At 39.4% G+C, this 21,170-nt stretch overlaps 1 protein-coding gene across 3 annotated transcripts; it reads left to right on the top strand.

Moving 5' to 3' along the window:
• The first annotated feature begins 295 nt into the window (after positions 1 to 295).
• Positions 296 to 20,943, top strand: NME5 (NME/NM23 family member 5). Of its 3 annotated transcripts, XM_025432838.3 has the most exons (7): positions 296 to 432; positions 980 to 1,154; positions 9,018 to 9,223; positions 10,147 to 10,247; positions 15,956 to 16,074; positions 17,192 to 17,228; positions 20,743 to 20,943. In XM_025432838.3, the coding sequence occupies exons 2-6, from the start codon at positions 1,026 to 1,028 to the stop codon at positions 17,207 to 17,209; spliced, it is 573 nt and encodes a 190-aa protein (XP_025288623.1). In that variant the 5' UTR covers positions 296 to 432; positions 980 to 1,025; the 3' UTR covers positions 17,210 to 17,228; positions 20,743 to 20,943. The 3 variants fall into 3 exon arrangements, with proteins under 3 accessions (XP_025288623.1, XP_025288621.1, XP_025288622.1); XM_025432836.2 differs by lacking the exon at positions 17,192 to 17,228; XM_025432837.3 differs by lacking the exons at positions 296 to 432; positions 17,192 to 17,228 and adding an exon at positions 448 to 516.
• Positions 20,944 to 21,170: the final 227 nt, after the last annotated feature.

Raw genomic sequence — 21,170 nt, 5'->3', positions numbered from 1 at the left:
GGTGGCGCATTGGTTTAGCGCCTGCCTTTGGCCCAGGGCACGATCCTGGAGACCCGGGATCAAATCCCACGTCGGGCTCCCGGTGCATGGAGCCTGCTTCTCCCTCTGCCTGTGTCTCTGCCTCTCTCTCTCTCTCCCTCTCTCTGTGTGTGTGTGTGTGTGTGTGTGTGTGTGTGTGACTATCATAAATAAAAAATAAAAATAAAAATAAAAAATAAATAAGATGAGGACAATGTTGGAAAACGTCTAGTACTCTAAGATTGGCAAGGGGGGAATAAAGAGACTTGTAGTGGCCCCTTCTCTTCATTATAAAGGAACCCAAAGTCTGTGACGCGCTGTGCTGGGATTGGCCCTCTGGAGCCACCGTCCCTGAACTTTGCTTTGGGTCTCTTAGCAACAGGCTGCGGTGGCCCAGCAGGAGTGGGCGGCAGGGTGAGTGCGTACGGAAGGGCTGCTCCCGTGGGGTCTGCGAGTGCACTTCAAATTGGCACTAGGACCTGGGAATGCTGCTTTCCAGTCAGGCCAGATCCAGTGCAAGACCTTCTGGGAGGGGCGGGAGAAGGGCGGGGGTGGGGGGGGGCGGGGGCAGGGTAGACAGTTCACCAGCAGTTGCGAGAGTCTGCGCCGCACGCAGGCCTTCGGGTTGCCCCTGGCCTCTGTACCTCAACGAAAGTGTTTAGGAAAACCAAGGGCATGAATTAGACATAGAGTAGAAATTGTACTTTTTGTTTATTTATTTATGTAATCTCTACACCCATCCTGGGGCTCGAACCCCAATCCAGAGATGGAGGCACCTGCTCCCTGGACTGGGCCATCGAGGCGAGGCGCACCCCCCCCCCCATTGTATTATTGAGACTGCTTATCGAAAAAGATTCGGCAGTTTCTAACTTTATAAGCTAATAAAATCAAGCGCCTAATAATGCTGTTTATAATCACAATTACATTAAATTTGGGGTGGGGGTGATGCATGTCATTGCAGTTGATACCTGTGGAGAATCTCCTAAATTGTACCCTGGAAAGGCAGAATGGAGCTATCAATGCCCCCACCTCAGATATATGTAGAAAAAACTTTGGCTATTATCAAACCAGATATTGCTGACAAAGAGGAGGAGATACAGGATATTATTCTCAGATCTGGATTCACCATTGTTCAGGTAACTTCTGGGCATGATGATGATGGTTTTTATTCTCTTTGCTCCTTAAAAAAAAAAAAAAGAAAAAGTTTAAATATGTTAACCTATTCAGTGCTTTAGTGCTTAGTACTAAACTTAGATTTATTTTAATTTTTCAGTATAAAAGTTATATGTGTTAGTTTTAAAGTTTTTTTCAGGGGGTACCTGGGTGGCTCAGTTGGTTAAGCATCTACCTTCTGCCCAGGTCTTGATCCTAGGGTCCCAGGATCTGCATAGGACTCCCCACTTCAGTGGGGAGCCTGTTTCTCCCTCTCCCTCTGCCACTCCCCCTGTTTGTACTCTCTATCAAATAAATAAAATCTTTAAAAAATTAAATAAATTCTTTCATTTTTCAAAAGGATATAAAGCGAGAATTAATTTTTTTAATTTTTATTTATTTATGATAGTCACACACACAGAGAGAGAGAGGCAGAGACATAGGCAGAGGGAGAAGCAGGCTCCATGCACTGGGAGCCCGACGTGGGATTCGATCCCGGGTCTCCAGGATCGCGCTGGGCCAAAGGCAGGTGCTAAACCGCTGCGCCACCCAGGGATCCCTAAAATGAGAATTAAAATTCCTTTTCCTCCTCTCCTCTCTCACCCAAGTCTCAATCTCCAGAAAAGGCAACTACTTAGTGCCTTCTGTCTTTGCAGGATATTTTTTTTCTTTGCAGGATTTTTGTAAGCATTTACAAACATTTCCCCCTATAAAATAGGACAGTCTTCTTCCCTTGACCCCTTTTACAAAGTTGCTCAGTTATTATATCTGAATCTCTCATTCTTCCTAACTTCTGTGTAATATTCCCCTGTGTGAATGAACCACAAGTTATTTACTTGTTCCTCAATTGATGGGCTTTTAGATTGTTGGAATTTTTTTCAATTATTTTTTTAAAGATTTTATTTATTAATTCATGAGAGACACAGACAGGGAGGCAGAGACATAGACAGAGAGAGAAGCAGGCTCCCTGTGTAAAGCCCGATGTGGGACTCGATCCCAGGACCCCGGGATCACAACCTGAGCCAAAGGCAGGTGCGCTCAATCCCTGAGCCATCCAGGCACCCGGAATTTTTTTTCAAAATGGGGGCAACTGGGTGGCTTAGTGGTTGAGCATCTACCTTTGACTCAGGTTGTGATCACAAGGTCCCAGGATCGAGTCCTGCATTGGGCACCCTACAGGGAGCCTGCTTCTCCCTCTGCTTGTGTCTCTGCCTCTCTCTGTCTCTCATGAATAAATCAATAAAATGGGATCCCTGGGTGGCGCAGTGGTTTAGCGTCTGCCTTTGGCCCAGGGCACGATCCTGGAGACCCGGGATCGAATCCCACATCGGGCTCCCGGTGCATGGAGCCTGCTTCTCCCTCTGCCTGTGTCTCTGCCTCTCTCTCTCTCTCTCTGTGACTATCATAAATAAATAAAAATAAATAAATAAATAAATAATAAATAAATAAATAAAATCTTAAAAAAAACAACAACAAACATTTAATGTTTCGGGACACCTGAGTGGCTCAGTCGGTTAAACATCTGCCTTTTGGTTAGGTTGTGATCTCCAGGTCTTGGGACCAAGTCCCTCATCCTGCTTCCTGCTCCCTGCTCAGCGAGGAGCCTGATTCTCCCTCTGCTCCTCCTCCTGCTCCTGTCTCTCTCTTTCTCCCCCTCTCAAATAAATAAAATCTTAAAAAAACAAAAACAAAAACAAAACCATTTAATGTTTTAAGCCTTATCCTGCATTGGTAAAAGTTTGAAAATGTATGTAAGAAGAGTGTTAAAGATGATCAAACAGGGATGCCTGGGTGGTTCAGTGGTTGAGCCTCTAATGTTGGCTCAGGTTGTGATCCCAAGGTCCTCGCAGGAGCCTGCTTCTCCCTCTGCCTACGTCTCTGCCTCTGTCTCTGTCTCTCTGTATCTCTCATAAAAAATAAAATCTTGGGGCGCCAGGGTGGCTCAGTGGTTGAGCGTCTACCTTTGGCTCAGGGCATGATCCCGGATTTCCAGGATTGAGTCCCGCATTGGGCTCCTTGCATGGAGCCTGCTTCTCCTCCCTCTACCTGTGTCTCTGCCTCTCTTTCTGTGTCTCTTTTGAATAAATAAATAAATAAATAAATAAATAAATAAATAAATAAAATCTTTTTAAAAATGAAGATTATCAAATAGAATGGAATATTTTGAATATTCCTTTTTTGTATTATTCCTATTTGAAATTCCAGGTTTTTAATTCTCTTATATTTGTAAAGTGTCATATTGTCTATTTTGTCAGTGCTTTGTTTTTATCTTTTAAAAAGGATTGTATTTATTTTTTTGAGAGAGAATGAGAGCCGGAGAGATCATAGAGGGAGAGAGAGAGGGAGAAGCAGACTTGTTGCTGAGCAGAAAGTCAGATATGGGCCTCAGGGATCATGACATGAGCTAAAGCAGACACTTAACTGACTAAGCCACCCAGGTGCCCCTGTTTTGTCAGGGTTTTAAAAAGAAAACTTCATCTTCAGGGAAGATAAGAAATTTCATTTGAGTTTAGAAGCATAGGTAAAAGCTCGGGATAGGAATGGTACAAGAAAGTGTAAGGAAATAGTGCAGGAATGTATAATGAAATATTTAATATAGTTAAGAGACTCAGGTAAAGAACTTCTTAATAAATGTTAGGAAAGGGCAGCCTGGGTGGCTCACTGGTTTAAGCGCCTGCCTTCCACCCAGGGTGTGATCCTGGAGTCCCAGGATCGAGTCCCGCCTCGGGTTCTGGCATGGAGCCTGCTTCTCCCTCCTCCTGTGTCTCTGCCTCTCTCTCTCTCTCTCTTATGAATAAATAAATAAAATCTTAAAAAAAATAAAAATTTTAGGAAAATTGGGTAGCCATTAAAAAGGTTGGATTCAAATATACTGTATAACCAGGGTAAACTCCAAAAGGATCTAAGATTTAGATATTTAAACTTAAATGGTATAAATTCTAGAAGAAAAGATACATGAATTTCTTTTTATTCTTCGAGTGGGATAGCCTTTGGGGGACAGCCTTTTTTACTATGATTTATTGTCTGGAAGCCATAAAAGAAAAGATTGACAAAACGATAAACATAAAAAACTGCATAGCCAACTAAACATCATAAAGTAAAAACTTGAGAACAAATGAAACATGGAAAAAAGATCCTCAATTCTTAACACAAAGGGTTAATCTTTCAATATGTGAAGAGTTCATAGAAAAAAGATAAAAAGTTGAAAATGGGTAGAACATGTGGATGGTCACAGAAAAACAAATATGTCTTAAACATACGAAAAGATGACCAAGCTCTAAGAAGGAAAAACACAAAACACTGAGGGTGCCTGGCTGGCTTAGTTGGTAGAGCATGCAACTGTTGATCTTGGGGTTGTGAGTTTGAGCCCCACATTGGGTGTAAAAATTATTTAAAAACAAAATCTTTTTATTTTTTTATTTTTTAAAATATTTTATTTTATTTTATTTTATTTTAATTTTTACTTATTTATGATAGTCACAGAGAGAGAAAGAGAGGCAGAGACACAGGCAGAGAGAAGCAGGCTCCATGCACCGGGAGCCCGACGTGGGAATCGATCCTGCGTCTCCAGGATCGCACCCTAGGCCAAAGGCAGGCGCCAAACCGCTGCGCCACCCAGGGATCCCGATTTTATTTATTTATTCATTTATTTATTTATTCATGACAGACAGATATACACAGAGAGGCAGAGACACAGGCAGAGGGAGAAGCAGGCTCCATGCAAGGAACCCGTCGTGGGACTCTAACCCGGATCTCCAGGATCATGCCCTGGGCTGAAGGCGGCGCTAAACAGTTGAGCCATCGCGGCTGCCCAAAAACAAAATCTTTTTAAAAACCCACCACTGAAATACCATCTAGCAAAAATATAAAAGTGAATGGTACAAGTATGGAAGGGAATCTTGCAGTTACCTAACAATATTATATCTATCCTTTGGTTCAGCAGTTCTAACGTGGGAATCCCTGCTGTGACCCATGTATTAATATGAAATGACACATATACAGGTTATTTTTTGCAGCTTTGTTTATTTTTGAGCAAAAGATTGAAAACAAACACAGCCTTAGATTAGTTGAATAGAGGCTCCTGGGTGGCTCAGTTGGTAGAGATGTGACTCTTGATTTGGAGGTTGTAAATTCAAGCCCCATGTTGGGTGTAGAGATCACTTTTTTAAAAATCTAAAAAAAGGGGATCCCTGGGTGGCTCAGCGGTTTGGCGCCTGCCTTTGGCCCAGGGCGCGATCCTGGAGTCCCGGGATCGAGTCCCGCCTTGGGTTCTGGCATGGAGCCTGCTTCTCCCTCCTCCTGTGTCTCTGCCTCTCTCTCTTTCTCTCTTTCTCTCTCTCTCTCTTTGTATCTCTCATGAACAAATTTTTAAAAATTAAAAAAAAAATCTAAAAAAAAAAAAAAAGGGAGGGTGGCCTGGGTGGCTCAGCGGTTTAGCACCGCCTTCTGCCCAGGGCCTGATCCTGGAGACCCAGGATCGAGTCCCACGTCGGGCTCCCTGCATGGAGTCTGCTTCTCCCTCTGCCTGTGTCTCTGCCTCTGTCTCTCTGTCTAATGAATAAATAGATAAAATCTTTAAAAAAAAGGAGGGGGGGGATTGGTTAAGTTTACTCTGACAGGGGCAATACAGTAGCTCAGTGGTTGAGCGTCTACCTTTGGCTAAGGTTGTGATCCCAGAATCCTGGGCTCCAGGATTGGGCTCCAGGTGAGGAGCCTGCTTCTCCTCCTGCTTGTCTCTCTCATGAATAAATAAAATTTAAAAAAAAAAAAAAAAACCTGATGAAACCACCAAATTGATTACTATGCAACTAATTGAAAATGAAAAAAGAGGAACTTCTCCACATTCTGTTACAAAAAGGAAGATGACAGCTGTATATAGCAATCTTTTGTGATAGAAAAATACATATTCATGTTTGCCAGTGTTTGCAAAATGAAGCACTAGGAGATTAAAAATGGTTGCCTATTTGAGGGCAAGGAAGAACAGGGTGAATTAAGACAGGAATGGAAATCTGATTTTTCAATATGCCTTTCTATAGTGTTTTGAATTTCTTATCCCTCTAAGTTTATTTATTTTTTTATTATTTTTTAAAGATGTTATTTATTTATTTATGAGAGAGAGAGAGGCAGAGACACAGGCAGAGGGAGAAGCAGGCTCCAAACCGGGAGCCTGATGTGGGACTCAATCCCAGGTCTCCAGGATCCGGCCCTGGGCTGAAGGCAGCGCCAAACCGCTGAGCCCCCCGGGTTGCCCTATCCCTGTAAGTTTATTACCCATTAAGTTTTGGGGGAAAAAATATTAAATGAAGTCTACAAATAAGATAAAGATAACATATTTAAGTTTTTTTAGAAGTCCGTATTTTAGAAACAGTGAAAAACTTAAGTAGCTCATGTTAAATATGCCTATGAATCACAAATACTGACACATCTTTATTTTTTTTAAGATTTTATTTATTTATTTGAGAGCATGAAGAGAGGGAGGAGGCAGAGAGAGGGAGAAGTAGGCTCCTTGATGAGCAGGGAGCCGACTTGGGACTTGATCCCAGGACCCCAGGATCATGACCTGAGCCAAAGGCAGACACTTAACTGACTGAGGCACCCAGGCGCCTCACATCATAATTTTAAATAATAGAATCAAGGATTATACTAAACCAGATGGTTTTGTAATTTCTCAGATTTCTTTTTCTTGACTATATGAATTTCAATATGAAAACCTACTTTGCAGTAGTTGGTCCTTGACTGGTGAGAATGTTAATTAGCATAAATACTAATATTTAACACTTTTCCTAATCAGCAGTAAATTTCGTGTTTTTTTTTTTCAGCAGTAAATTTCATACCCAAGAAAGCTTTGGTATAGTGTATGCTTCATTCTTGTTTTAATTGTGATAAAATATATACAACATAAATTTATCATTTTTAGGTGTACAGTTTAGTGATCTTAAGTACATTCCCTTTATTGTTCAGCCATCACCATCCATCTCTTATACTTTTTCTTCATCTGAAACTGAAACTGTGCTCATTACTCACTCACTCTGTTTACCCCTCTTCCCAGACAGGGAAGAATAGTAGGCACTATTCTGCTTTTTTTTGTCTCTCTGACTTTGACTATTTCAGATATCTCATGTAAGTGGAATTGTACAATATTTATTCTTTGTTCTGTATGCTTTTAAAATAAGCTTTAGGGGCAATTGGGGTGGCTCAGTCCATTAAGCATCTGCCTTCTACTTGGGTCATGATCCCAAGTGTCCTGGGATCAAGTCCCACATCGGGCTCCCGGCTCCGAGGGAAGCCTGCTTCTGCCTCTTTCTCTCTCCATCTCTCATGAATAAATAAAATATTTTTTTTTCTTTTTTCTTTTTAATTCATGAGAGACAGAGAGAGAGGCAGTGACAAAGGCAGAGGGAGAGAGAGGCAGAGGCAGGCTCCATGCAGGACTCAATCCCAGATTCCTGGGATCATTCCCTGAGCCAAAGCCAGATGCTCAACCGCTGAGCCACCCAGGCGTTGCTAAATAAATAAAATCTTAAAAAAAAAAAAAAAAAAAAAGACTTTCTTGTAGTTGGAAGTCCATTGAACTTGAACCTTTCTTGTTGCACCTAGGGAGACTCTGAAAAATGATGCATCCTTTCAGTAGGTGGCGGTCTATGCTTTGTTACAAAATAAAGTTTCCCCAAAAACCCAAAAAACAAAAAGCAAAATAAAAGTTTCCTTTCCTGATACTATTTAATACTGCTTCTTTTTGTGAAAATATTCACCCAAATTCCAAAATATTTTACCTGGTCCTATTTTGTTAAAGATTTATTTAAATTTGAATGGGAGGAGGGGCAGAAAAAAAAAAGATTTATTTAAATTTATTTGACAGGGAGCACAGGCAGGGGGAACAGGAGAGAAAGAAGCAAACTCCCCACTGAGCAGGGAGCCTGATGTGGGGCTCTAATGCAGGGCTGGGTCCCAGGACCCTGGGATCATGATGTGGGCCCAAGGCAGAAGCTTAACTGACTGAGCCATCCAGGCACTCCTGAAGATTTTATTTTTAATCAGTCTTCACACCCAGGGTGGGGCTCAAATTCAAAACCCCAAGACCAAGAGTCACATGCCACATGCTCCACTGGCTGAACCAGCCAGGCTTCCTGACCTGATTTTTTTTTTTTTTTTTAGTATTTATTTATTTGAGAGACAGCATGGTGGGGGCAGTGGATGGGCTGTGGGCAGAGGGAGAAGCAGACACCCTGCTGAGCAGGGAGCCCCATGGGAGGCTTCATCCTAAGACCCTAAGACCTGAGCCCAAGGCAGACCAACTGAGCCACCTAGACACTCCAGAATTACTGATTCATTATCCATTTTTTATTTTTGAGAGAGTGAGCATGAGGCAGGGAGAGGAGCAGAGAGCAAGAGCAAGGGAGAAGCAGACCCGCTGCTGAGCTGAATCCTCCCTACCCCCCAGCTGAAGGCTCGACATCAGAGCCCTGAGAAATCGGAGCTGAAGTCAGACACTTAACCAAATGACTCACCTAGGTGCCCCTCATTATCAATTTGTTTTTTTTTTAAGATTTTGTTTATTCATGAGAGACAGAGAGGCAGAGACAGGCAGAGGGAGAAGCAGGCTCCATGCAGGAAGCCAACATGGGACTCAATCCCCGGTCTCCAGGATCAGGCCCTGGGCTGAAGGTGGAGCCAAACCCCTGAGCCACCCGGGCTGCCCTACATTTAGCTTTCTTACCTCTCCCTTTCTTTGTAATACAAAAATCTCAAATTTATAATCAGATTAGTATTAATTTCAAGTTATTAATGACTTAATTATTATTGAACTGTCATTTTAAATACTTTTGTTGACTTTGTTTCTCTTATAGAGAAGAAAACTGCATCTCAGCCCTGAGCACTGTAGTAACTTTTATGTGGAACAGTATGGGAAAATGTTTTTCCCCAATTTAACAGCTTACATGAGTTCTGGACCACTTGTTGCCATGATATTAGCTAGACATAAAGCCATCTCTTACTGGAAAGAACTTTTGGGACCAACTAATACCTTAGTAGCTAAGGAGACACACCCAGACAGGTAACTTTCCAACGGGGAAAAATGGAATCCAACTATAAAAATGAAAAAAACAACAAAAAACACTCCCAAAACTGATTGTAATAGCAGTTTATTTTCATTTGAAAGTTTTCCTAAGCCAACTTTTTGGTTTTTTATTTGGGATGAGGGTAGAGTCAGTTTTACATTTTAGGTATAGAAATGTTTATCTTAATACCAAGTACCCCAAAAGTCCTCAGGGAATGTCTGATTTATGACTGATTAGACTAATTCTCTCATCCTTGAATTAAACTGCCACTGACATAGGATTTTTCCATAGGAAAATTGGCATGGCTTTTTAAAATAATTTTGGTAGTAGAAGGCCGGAAAACCAGATTTTCAGCATTATCATCAAAGTTTGGAAACCAGGGAGGACATTGAATTCTTACATTTTTTAATATATGTTGCCCTTTCACTTCTCACAAAGCAACACCTCTTCACCCAACAAATTCCTATTTTCCAATGTATCCCTCCTGCAGATTTAAATATAGTTGACACTCATCTAGATAGATTTAACCTTAAATTCAAAATAGATTAAAACCGGGATCCCTGGGTGGCGCAGCGGTTTGGCGCCTGCCTTTGGCCCAGGGCGCGATTCTGGAGAGCCGGGATCGAATCCCACGTCGGGCTCCCGGTGCATGGAGCCTGCTTCTCCCTCTGCCTGTGTCTCTGCCTCTCTCTCTCTCTGTATGACTATCATAAATAAACAAAAATAAATTAAAAAAAATAGATTAAAACTTCCATATGTGAGAGAAGTGGCAATGCTTCTGTAAAATTCCTAAGTAGAATGCATATGTAAAGAGTAAGGAAAGGCTATCACATTGGGTGTTCATCATCTCTAACGTACATTTATTTATTTATTTATTTATTTATTTATTTATTTATTTATTTTTCTAACGTACTTTTAGTCTAAGGGCAATTTATGGCACAGATGACTTAAGGAATGCACTTCACGGGAGCAATGATTTTGCCGCAGCAGAAAGAGAAATTCAATTCATGTTTCCTGATGGTGAGTTACTGATGAGTAATTTAGTCAAGTACATGTCCCTGTTGCTTGCTTTTTCTTTCATTTGGGTGATGTAGCTAGGAAAGAACAGAGTTTTTCTCTGTATATTTTGTCATATTTTCAAGTTATAGTTACTTACAGTCTTGAGACCAAGAATGTAAAACTCAATATTTCCCTCAGAACTAAATTGGTCCTGTGGGGAATCTTTTGATGTTTACTTTTTTATTAGCCATGTTTAGGGTTTCTCTTCTCCTTTGTTGCAATTCCTGAAGTTCTCCCTAATGCATAAGTTTGTTACACATGACAAAAGCAGTCTCCCTTGGAAATTATGATAGATTTCTCACTTTCTCTCATAGTTTATTGTGAAATTAGTAGGTCTCAGGCCCTTTTTTGTTCCCTTCCTGTTATGGAAGTTGTAAATCTTTAGATGTGGGCATAGTAAGGAACAGCATTGAGGTTTTTAGTTTGTTTTCAATAATATGTTTAGGGCAGCCCAGGTGGCTCAGTGGTTTAGCACTGCCTTCAGCCCAGGGTGTGATCCTGGAGACCCAGGATCGAGTCCCACATTGGGCTCCCTGCATGGAGCCTGCTTCTCCCTCTGCCTCTCTCATTCTCTCTCTCTGTGTCTCTCATGAATAAATAAATAAAATTTAAAAATAATAATATTTTTATATCCAGAAGAAAACTTGGTGATTTCTGTTACAAAGAAAAAGATGTAAAGCCTTGGGAAGCTTCAAATATTTTTTTGGCCTATTATTTTTCTCTTAAGTCATTTAGGCCTATACCTTAGTATTTTCTACTGATGATTTATTCAAAGAAAATAAATCAGTCTTGGAGATTTAAAAGTCCTGAATCGGTGGGCAGCCCGGGTGGCTCAGTGGTTTGGCACCGCCTTCACCCAGGGCCTGATCCTGGAGACCCGGGATTGAGTCCCACATCAGGCTCCCTGCATGGAACCTGCTTCTGTCTCTGCCTCTCTCTCTCTCTCTCTCTCTCTCTCTCTCTATCTGTGTCTCTCATGAATACATAAATAAAATATTTTTAAAAATAAAAGTCCTGAATCTTTTTTTTTTCCTTTTTAAAAAGATATTTATTTATTTAAGAGAGAGCATGAGTGTGGGATGGGGTGGTGGAGAGAGAGAAGCAGACTCCCCCTGAGCAGGGAGCCTACTGGTCACCCAGATGGGGCTCATCCCTGGGATCATGACCTGAGCCCAACTGAGCCACCCATGCAGCACTATAGGTCCTGATTCTTAGACAAACAAAAGCTGATGGGTTTTGTTTTGGTTTTTTAGCTATTGATTTTTATTTATTTTACTTTCATTTTTTAATTTTTAAGTAATCTCTACAGTGAATGTAGGTCTTGAATTCATGACCTTGAGATAAAGAGCCTCATGCTCCACCCACTGAGCCTGCTGGATGCCTCACAAAAACTGTCTTATAGGTATCTGTACACGAAAGGATTTGCCTACTTACATATTTTATTGTTATTGATCTAATTTTTATCATATGTCTCTTCCATTAGGGTATCTTTTTCTTTGGAATTATTGTGGAAAATTTCAAACATCAAAAGTAGACAAAATAATATAATAAATTCCTATAATAAATTCCTAATGAACCTATCACCCAACTTAGATAATTATGATCGGTCTTATTTCATCTATAATCTCTTCAACTTCTCATGCTTCCATATTATTTTAAAGTACATCTCAAACATGAAATGTCTTTTTAATGTGATAGTACTTTAGATTTAGTCCTACTAGTGAATTACATCTTTCCTCTGACTCCAGGCATCTAACCTCTGAGTTTTTCTCTTCTCATCAGTAAAATGCAAATATTATTAGTACCTTCCTACCTACTAGGGATATTGTTAGGGTTGAACGTATAAATGCATGTAAAATTCTTAAGAGTGTTTGGTGCATATGTGCTCAACTATTAACTGCTATTATTGTTTTGTTTTTTCTAGTCCTTTTTGGGGGGAAGCACTTCTTACTCATAGGATTATATCCCTAAACTGGTATTTTAGATTGCTTTTGATTTTACCCATTAATTTGTCCTCTTAACATGAGTTTAAGAGACATAGTTAGACATTTGAGAAGCAGCAGTTGTAAGATAAATATAAATGATTACCTGCCATGCTGCAGATCTTTTCTGTGAGATTGTGAAGTTCTTTGGAGTAAATTCTCAGGGTTTGGGGTATGAGCTCCCTCTTGCTTACCAATCAGTCAAGAATCATGTGCAAAATCTTGTATGAGGAGTCCCTCAAGCAAGCCATAAAGATATTCAGACATGTTCCTAACCTTTGAAAAAAAAGTAGTGCCCTTACCTCTCCCTTTCAATAGAGATGGCTAATTCATGGCTTTGCTATATTCCATTCCTTAACAAATTTATTGAATTACCTACTATGTGCCAGAAATATGAAGATGAATAAGAATATGTCCCTGCTCTCAAGATGAGCATATTTTAAAAATCTATAAAAATAATACAATATATAAACTACAAATGTCATTAGAAATCTTCAAAAACTGCCATGAAGGTTCATCTGTGTAAGAAACATGAAAACATTCTTTATTTTCACATTAATTTACCCAAACCTAGTTGCTAGACAAATAATAAATAACCAGCAAAAATATATAGAGGTAGATAGGCACCTGGGTGGCTCAGTCAGTTAAGCTAATGACTCTTGATTTCAGCTCAGATCGTGATCTCAGGGTTGTGGGGTTTAGGCTTTCAGCAGGGAGTCGGCTTCAGGATTCTCTCTTTCTCTTTGTCTCTCTCTGACCCACCCACCCCTCCTTGCTCATGTGCACTCTATTTCAAATAATCTTAAAAAAAATGTAGAAACAATCTAAAAATGAAAGAAATAATGTCATTCACAATAGCATCAAAATAATAAATACTATTTCACTCATAGGTGGGATTTACAAAACAAAATAAACAAAGAAAAAAGAGACCAAAATACAGTCTTAGAAACAAACTGTTAAAAAAAAAGAAGAAAGAAAAAGAAAGAAAGAAAGAAAGAAAGAAGAAAGAAAGAAAGAAAGAAAGAAAGAAAGAAAGAAAGAAAGAAAGAAAGAAAGAAAGAAAGAAAAAAGAAAACAAACTGTTGGTTACCAAAGAATAGCTGGGTGGGGGATGATGAAATAGGTGAAGGGGGGATTTTTTTTTTTAAGATTTATTTATTTATTCATGAGAGAGACAGAGAGAGAGAGAGAGAGAGGCAGAGACACAGGCAGAGGGAGAAGCAGGCTCCATGCAGAGGTCCTGATGTGGGACTCGATCCTAGGACCCTGGGATTACGACCTGAGCTGAAGGCAGATGCTCAACCACTGAGCCACCCAAGCATCCCAAAGGGGGGGATTAAGAGTACACTTGAACACTGAGCAATATATAGAATTGTTGAATCATTATGTTGTATACCTGAAACTAGTATAACACACTGTGTGTCACTTATACTGAAATTACATAAATAAATAATACTTAGGAATAAATTTAACAAAAGAAATGCAATTCTTATACACTGAAATGCATAAAACACTAATGAAAGAGGGACACTGGATGGCTCAGCGGTTAAGCATCTGCCTTTGGCTCAGGGCATGATCCTGGGGTTCTGGGATCAAGTCCCACATCGGGCTCCCTGCATGGAGCCTGCTTCTCCCTCTGCCTGTGTCTCTGCCTCTCTCTCTGTGTCTCTCATGAATAAACAAATAAAATCTTTATTTTTTTTTAAATAAAATCTTTAAAAAAAATTACTGAAAGAAGTGAAAGACTATCTAAAATAAAGAGACATCCCGTATTGATGGATTAGAAGAGTCAGTATTGTTCGGATGGCAGTTCTTTCCAAACTGACCAATTAATTTAATGCACTTCCTATCAAAATCCATACATTCTTTTATGTAGAAGTTGGCAAGCTGATTCGAAAATTTATATGGAATTGCAAAAGATTTAGGCAAGGTAAAACAATTTTTAAACAGAAGAAATAAGTTGGAGAGCTTCCACTAATCTTATTTCAAATCTTACTATGAGACGACAATAATTAAGAGATAATTAAGACAGTATTTTACTAGATATTTAGATTATGAAACAGAAGTGAGAATCTAGGAATAAATCCTTACATTTATGGTCAGTTGATTTTCAACAAAGGCACCTGGACAGTCTGATGGGGAAAGGATGATCTTTTCTGCAAATGATGCTAGGACAACTGAATATCCACATGCAAAAAAAGAAAAGAGAGAAAGAATTCAGATCCTTGTTTCACACCTAATACAAAACTTAACAATGGATCATAGACCTAAACACAAGAGCTAAAAATATCTAGAAGAAAACATGGAAAATCTTCATGATCTTGGGTTGGACAAAGGGATTTTTTTTAATATGACATCAAAAACATGATACAAAAAACTATTGATAAATTAGGCTACCTCAAAATTAAAAGAAATATGAAGATGAATAAGAATATGTCTCTTTTGGGCAGCCCTGGTGGATCGGCGGGTTTAGTGCCGCCTCCAGCCCAGGGCGTGATACCGGAGACCTGGGATCGAGTCCCACATCAGGGTCCCTGCATGGAGCCTTCTCCCTCTGCCTGTGTCTCTGCCTCTCTCTCTCTCTGTGTCTCTATGAATAAACAAATAAAATGTTAAAAAAAAAAAAAAGAATATGTCCCTTTTAATGTTTCAAAAGCCAACATTAAAAATATTGAGGGGACGCCTGGGTGGCTCAGAGGTTGAGCATCTGCCTTCAGCTTAGGGCGTGACCCCGCCAGGGATCGAATCCCGCATCAGGCTCCCTGCAGGGAGCCTGCTTCTCCCTCTGCCTGTGTCTCTGCCTCTCTCCCTCTATGTCTCTCATGAATAAATAAATAAAATCTTAAAAAAAAAAAAAAATTGAGAAGGGATCCCTGGATGGCTCAGCGGTTTGGCGCCTCTCTTCGGCCCAGGGCATGATCCTGGAGTCCCGGGTTGAGTCCCACATCAGGCTCCCTGCATGGAGCCTGCTTCTCCCTCTGCCTGTGTCTCTGTGTCTCTCATGAATAAATAAATAAAATATTTTAAAAAATAATAAAAATAATAAAAATATTGAGGTTAGCCACAAACTAGTAGGAAATATTTGCAAATCATATGAAATAAGGGACGTTTATCTAGAGTTTATGAAGTTTTCAATTTTTAAAAAAGATTATTATTATTATTATTTTAAGATTTATTTATTTAGGGCAGCCCGGGTGGCTCGGTGGTTTAGCGCCACCTTCAGCCCAGGGCATGATCCTGGAGACCCGGGATCAAGTCCTGCGTCGGGCTCCCTGCACGGCGCCTACTTCTCCCTCTGCCGTGTCTCTGCCTCTCTCTCTCTCTCTCTGTGTCTCTCATGAATAAATAAAATCTTGAAAAAAAAGATTTATTTATTTATTCATGAGAGAGAGAGGCAGAGACATAGGCAGAGGGAGAGGCAGGCTCCTTACAGGGAGCCCAAAATGGGACTCCATCCCAAGACGTGAGATAACACCCTGAGCCGAAGGCAGATGCTCAACCACTGAGCCACCCAGGTGTCCCAGTGCTTGTGTGTGTTTGAACAAACTATGTATGCTATGTGTCTAGTTCTGTTTTTTATGAAAAAAAAAACTTTTATAAGTATCATCTACTAAAATTTCTTTCTTTGTAATGATTATATAATATTTCATCATTTGTGTTTTAAGGGGAATACATTTGTATTTGCAGTGATTATTGAGCCCATTCCAGTTGGACAAGCTGCTAAGGACTATTTAAATTTATATGTAACACCAACTCTGCTTCAAGGACTCACAACACTTTGTAAGGAGAAACCAGCGGATCCTTTTGTAAGAACTCTTTTTATTCACACTAAAGAAGTTGTCTATAGTTTTCATATTTAGAATATTGTATTTTTTTGAAACAGTGGAAGTATTAAGAGCATTTTAAAAACCATTTCAGGGATCCCTGGGTGGCGCAGCGGTTTAGCGCCTGCCTTTGGCCCAGGGTGCGATCCTGGAGACCCTGGATCGAATCCCACGTCGGGCTCCAGGTGCATGGAGCCTGCTTCTCCCTCTGCCTATGTATCTGCCTCTCTCTCTCTCTGTGTGTGACTATCATAAATAAATAAAAATTAAAAAAAATAAAATTAAAAAAAAATTAAAAAAAATAAAAACCATTTCATATACATTTTAGATACTTATATATAACTTTTGATTACTTATTCTTTTGTTGCATTTTAACTCTTTAAGAACATTGTTCCTATAAAGCAAAAAAACAACAACATTGTTTCTATTTTTTCTTTTTTTACAGATTTTACTTATTTATTCATGAGAGACAGAGGCAGAGACACAGGCAGAGGGAGAAGCAGGCTCCATGCAGGGAGCTCAATGTGGGAATCAATCCTGGGACTCCAGGATCACACCCTGGGCCAAAGGCAGGCACCAAACCACTGAGCCACCCAGGTGTCCCATCAACCATCAACAACATTGTTTCTAAATTTTTTTTTTTTTTTTTTTTTTTTTTTTATGATAGGCACACAGTGAGAGAGAGAGAGGCAGAGACACAGGCAGAGGGAGAAGCAGGCTCCATGCACTGGGAGCCCGATGTGGGATTCGATCCCGGGTCTCCAGGATCGCGCCCTGGGCCAAAGGCAGGCGCCAAACCGCTGCGCCACCCAGGGATCCCAACAACATTGTTTCTAAATACATTTTCAGTTACTATGGCCTTCAAATGCAGAGCATTGTTTTGGGGTATAATTTATATAATCAAATGATAAAATTAGATATATATTTGAATTTTGTTCAACATTTTAATTTTTAATGATATCTAAATTTTTCCATTGAAAATATATTTATTCATGTCCCTAGGTACCTCAGCATTGTTCAGTCAGGTGGAAGAATAGTTGGGTAAGAGGAACTAGTAGGTTGTCCAGGGCCATATGTCTTCTCTGCTCCTTCCTTGCAGGTCCTCCCACTCATTTGAAGACTGAGAGATAATCAAGGAAGGTTATTTCACTTATTTATTTTTTAAGTAAGCTTTATATCCAACATGGAGCTTGGAACTCACAACCTCAAAATCAAGAATGACATGTTCTTCCCACTGAGCCAGCCAGTCACCTCAGTAAAGGTTATTATAATTACCAACCGTGACAAAATATCTCTAGCCTCTGTTACCATTCTAAAAAGGAATCCCTGGGGATCCCTGGGTGGCGCAGTGGTTTGGCACCTGCCTTTGGCCCAGGGCGCGATCCTGGAGATCTGGGATCGAATCCCACATCGGGCTCCCCGCATGGAGCCTGCTTCTCCCTCTGCCTATGTCTCTGCCCCTCTCTCTCTCTCTCTGTGTGACTATCATAAATAAATAAATAAAATCTTTTAAAAAATTAAAAAAATAAAAATAAAAAGGAATCCCCTTTGGAAGACAAAAGATTTAATCTCTCCTACTAACTTTGTCACTTTTACCAAAAATAAAAGATAGGCAGGTTTTTCTCTTTTTTTTTTTCCTTTTATGTATTTTTCTTAAATATACCCAATGTGGAGGTCAAACTCATAATCCCCCGAGATCAAGAGTCACACACACCCTACTGACTGAGCCAGCCAGGTGCCCCTAGATAGGTTATTTCTTTAATAGACATTTTCATCGTGACAAAACATATGTTTATTTAGTAAGAAACCTGATACTACTGAAAAATGTAAAGAAAAGAAAAAGATACCCCTGGCTCCATTTCCTAAGCCTGTCTTTGAAGTCATTTTGCCTGGATTCAACTCTGATTCCAGATATCTAACCTCTGAGTGTTTCTCTTCTCACCAGTACAATGCAAATAGATTAATACCTGCCTACATAATAGAGATATTGTTAAGGTTAAATGTATAAATGTACAGGGGGTGCCTGGGTGGTTCAGTCAGTTAGGCACTTAACTCTTTTTTTTTTTTTTTTTTTGAAGATTTTATTTGACAGAAAAAGAGAGAGAACAAGCAGGCGAAATGGAAGGCAGAGGGAGAGGGAGAAGCAGGCTCCATTTGGAGCAGGTAGCTCAATGCAAGACTCGATCCCAGGACTCTGGGATTATGACCTGAGCTGAAGTCAGATGCTGAATCAACTAAACCACCCAGGTGCTCAGCATCTGACTCTTGGTATCAGTTCAGGTCTTCATCTCAGGAACATGAGTTCAAGTGCCACATTGGGCTCCATACTGGGTGTGGAACCTACTTAAAAGAAAAAAAGGGGCAGCCCTTGTGGCCCAGCGGTTTAGTGCGCCGCCTTCAGCCCAGGGCATGATCCTGGAGACCAGGGATCGAGTCCCACGTCAGGCTCCCTGCATGGAACCTGCTTCTCCCTCTGCCTGTGACTCTGCCTCTCTCTCTCTCTCTCTCTCTCTCTCATGAATAAATAAATAAAATCTTAAAAAAAGAAAAAAGTATGAATGCATGTAAAATTCTTAGAATGTCTGGTGCATACATGCTCAAACATTAACTGCAATTTTTTAAAAAAGATTTTATTTATTTATTCATGACTCAGAAAGAGGCAGAGACACAGGCAGAGACACAGGCAGAGGGAGAAGCAGGCTCCCTGCAGGGAGCCTGATGTGGGATCCCAATATTTATTTTTACCTAACATTAACATTTACAAATGCTAGCTACTAAACACACCATTTGATACTTTTTACCTTGTATACTCAATATTTATTATAAGTTATTAAATAACACCACAAACAAAATTGCTCTGTTTTAAAAGAAGAGCTTATGGCATTTTCTTGAACTGATATTTTACAGTTTATTAATTGATCACATATAGATAATAGTTTAGGTCGTTTCTACTCTTTTGTTATTATAAACCGCCAACAGTGAATATTTTCATTCATATGTCTGTGTACCCTATGTCTATAGGATAAATTCCTACAAATGGAAATAGTAAAAAAAAAAATGCTATTTTTAAAATAATGTTGTTTGATGTGTTTGATATGTACAATTTTAACTTGGATGAGTATTGCCAAATTTTGTAGTGATTATACCATTCTATACTCTGGTTAAAAGTGGATGAGAGACACCTGGGTGGCTCAGTGGTTGAGCATCTGCCTTCAGTTTAGGGTGTGATCCAGGGATCGAGTCCCATATCAGGCTCCCTGCATGGAACCTGCTTCTCCCTCTGCCTCGAATAAATAAATAAAATCTTTAAAAAAAAAAAAAAGTGGATGACAGGAGGCTCCTGGGTGGCTCAGTCGTTGGAACATATGACTCTTGAGTTTGGGGTCATGACTTAAAGCTCCACATTGGGTGTAGAGTTTACTTTAAAAAAAAAAAATGTAGTGTCTGACTGGCTCAGTCAGAAAAGCATGCAGCTCTTGATCTCAGGATCATGAGTGTAACCCCCACAATGGGTGTAGAGACTATGTAAATAAATGAAAAACTTAAAAAAAGAAAAAAGGAATGAAATCAGAAAATTCTCCAAGTTTGTTTTTTGTTTTCATGATTGTTTTCTATATTCAGAGCCTCTTGAAATTCCATATGAATTTGAGGATTGACTTTAACATTTCTGCAAAACCATTTGTTAGGAATTTCATAAGGATTGGATTGAATCTGTAGCTCACTTTGCATAATAATGACGTCTTACCAGTATTAAGTCATTTGGGGCACCTGGTTGGCTTGGTCGGTGGGGCATGGGATGTTTGATCTCAGGGTTGTGAGTTCAAGTCCCACGTTGGGTATAGAGATTACGTTAAAAATAACATTAAAAAAAAAAAAAGAAAAAATAGTATTAAGTCTTTCTATCCATGAACACAGGTTATCTTTACATTTACTCAGGTCTTTAAATGTCTTTTAGCAACATTTTAAAGTTTTCAGTATACAAGTTAGTTAAATGTACTCCCAGATTTTTTTTTAATGCTACTGAAATGAAAGTTATTACTTATTTTCCTTTTTGAGTTATTGCTGATATGTAGAAACACAAATGATTTTTTTTAAAGATTTTATTTATTCATGAGAGACACAAAGAAAGAGAGAGGCAGAGACACAGGCAGAGGGAGAAGCAGGCTCCATGCAGGGAGCCCCACGCGGGACTCGATCCCAGGTCTCCAGGATCATGCCCTGGGCTGAAGGCGGTGCTAAACCACTGAGCCACCCAGGCTGCCCAACACAAATTATTTTTGTGTTATCTTTTCACCTACAACTTTGCTGAGTTCATTTATTAGTTGTAGTAACTTTCTTGTGGATTCTTTGGGATTCTATATGTAGGATCATGCCATCTGTTAAAAGGAGATAGTTTACTTCTTTTCCAATTTGGATCTATACTTCACAATCTTGCATAATGCAAAACTTAGTGTTTCAGTTTTTTAATGGTCATTTTCTCATTCTCAGTGATTTTGAAAACTAAGTTTTAAATTGATATATATTTATACTACTTATAGTGTAAGTTTGTATATATAGTATAAATTTATATCATTCATAGTATATATTTATTATTTATATAGTATATATATTGAAATGTTTATTAAGAGTTTTTTTTTCTTTTTTCCATAGATTTGGCTAGCTGATTGGCTACTGAAAAATAATCCCAACAAACCAAAGCTTTGTCACAATCCAGCTGCAGAAGAACCCTAAAGTTCCTCAAAGAACAAATCACTATCTTATTGTAAAATACATGCTTCTACATTAAAACAAACAAACCTTCCTAACGGTTTAAGTAACTACGTGCAAAATAAATTGTTTTTAAAAATATAAGTTTTAAAGAATGTGTTTTGTGTATAGGATAGCATTTTCTAAGGTAAAATATAGCTTTAGGGTATGATTTTTATTTTCCAGTAAAAAATTGATTTTATCCAGAAGTATTTAGAATATTAATGAGACAAATGTAAATTTCTTGTGATCGTAAAGTGGTATCCAATTAAGAGAACAGCAATTAATTTGTATAAGACACATTGGGGGTGCCTGGGTGGCTTAGTTGGTTA

The sequence above is a fragment of the Canis lupus genome, chromosome 11 (assembly GCF_003254725.2).
Source record: "Canis lupus dingo isolate Sandy chromosome 11, ASM325472v2, whole genome shotgun sequence".
NCBI lineage: Eukaryota > Metazoa > Chordata > Mammalia > Carnivora > Canidae > Canis > Canis lupus.
The sequence above is the reverse complement of the archived record's forward strand: the minus strand, read 5'-3'. Positions and strand labels throughout refer to the sequence as shown.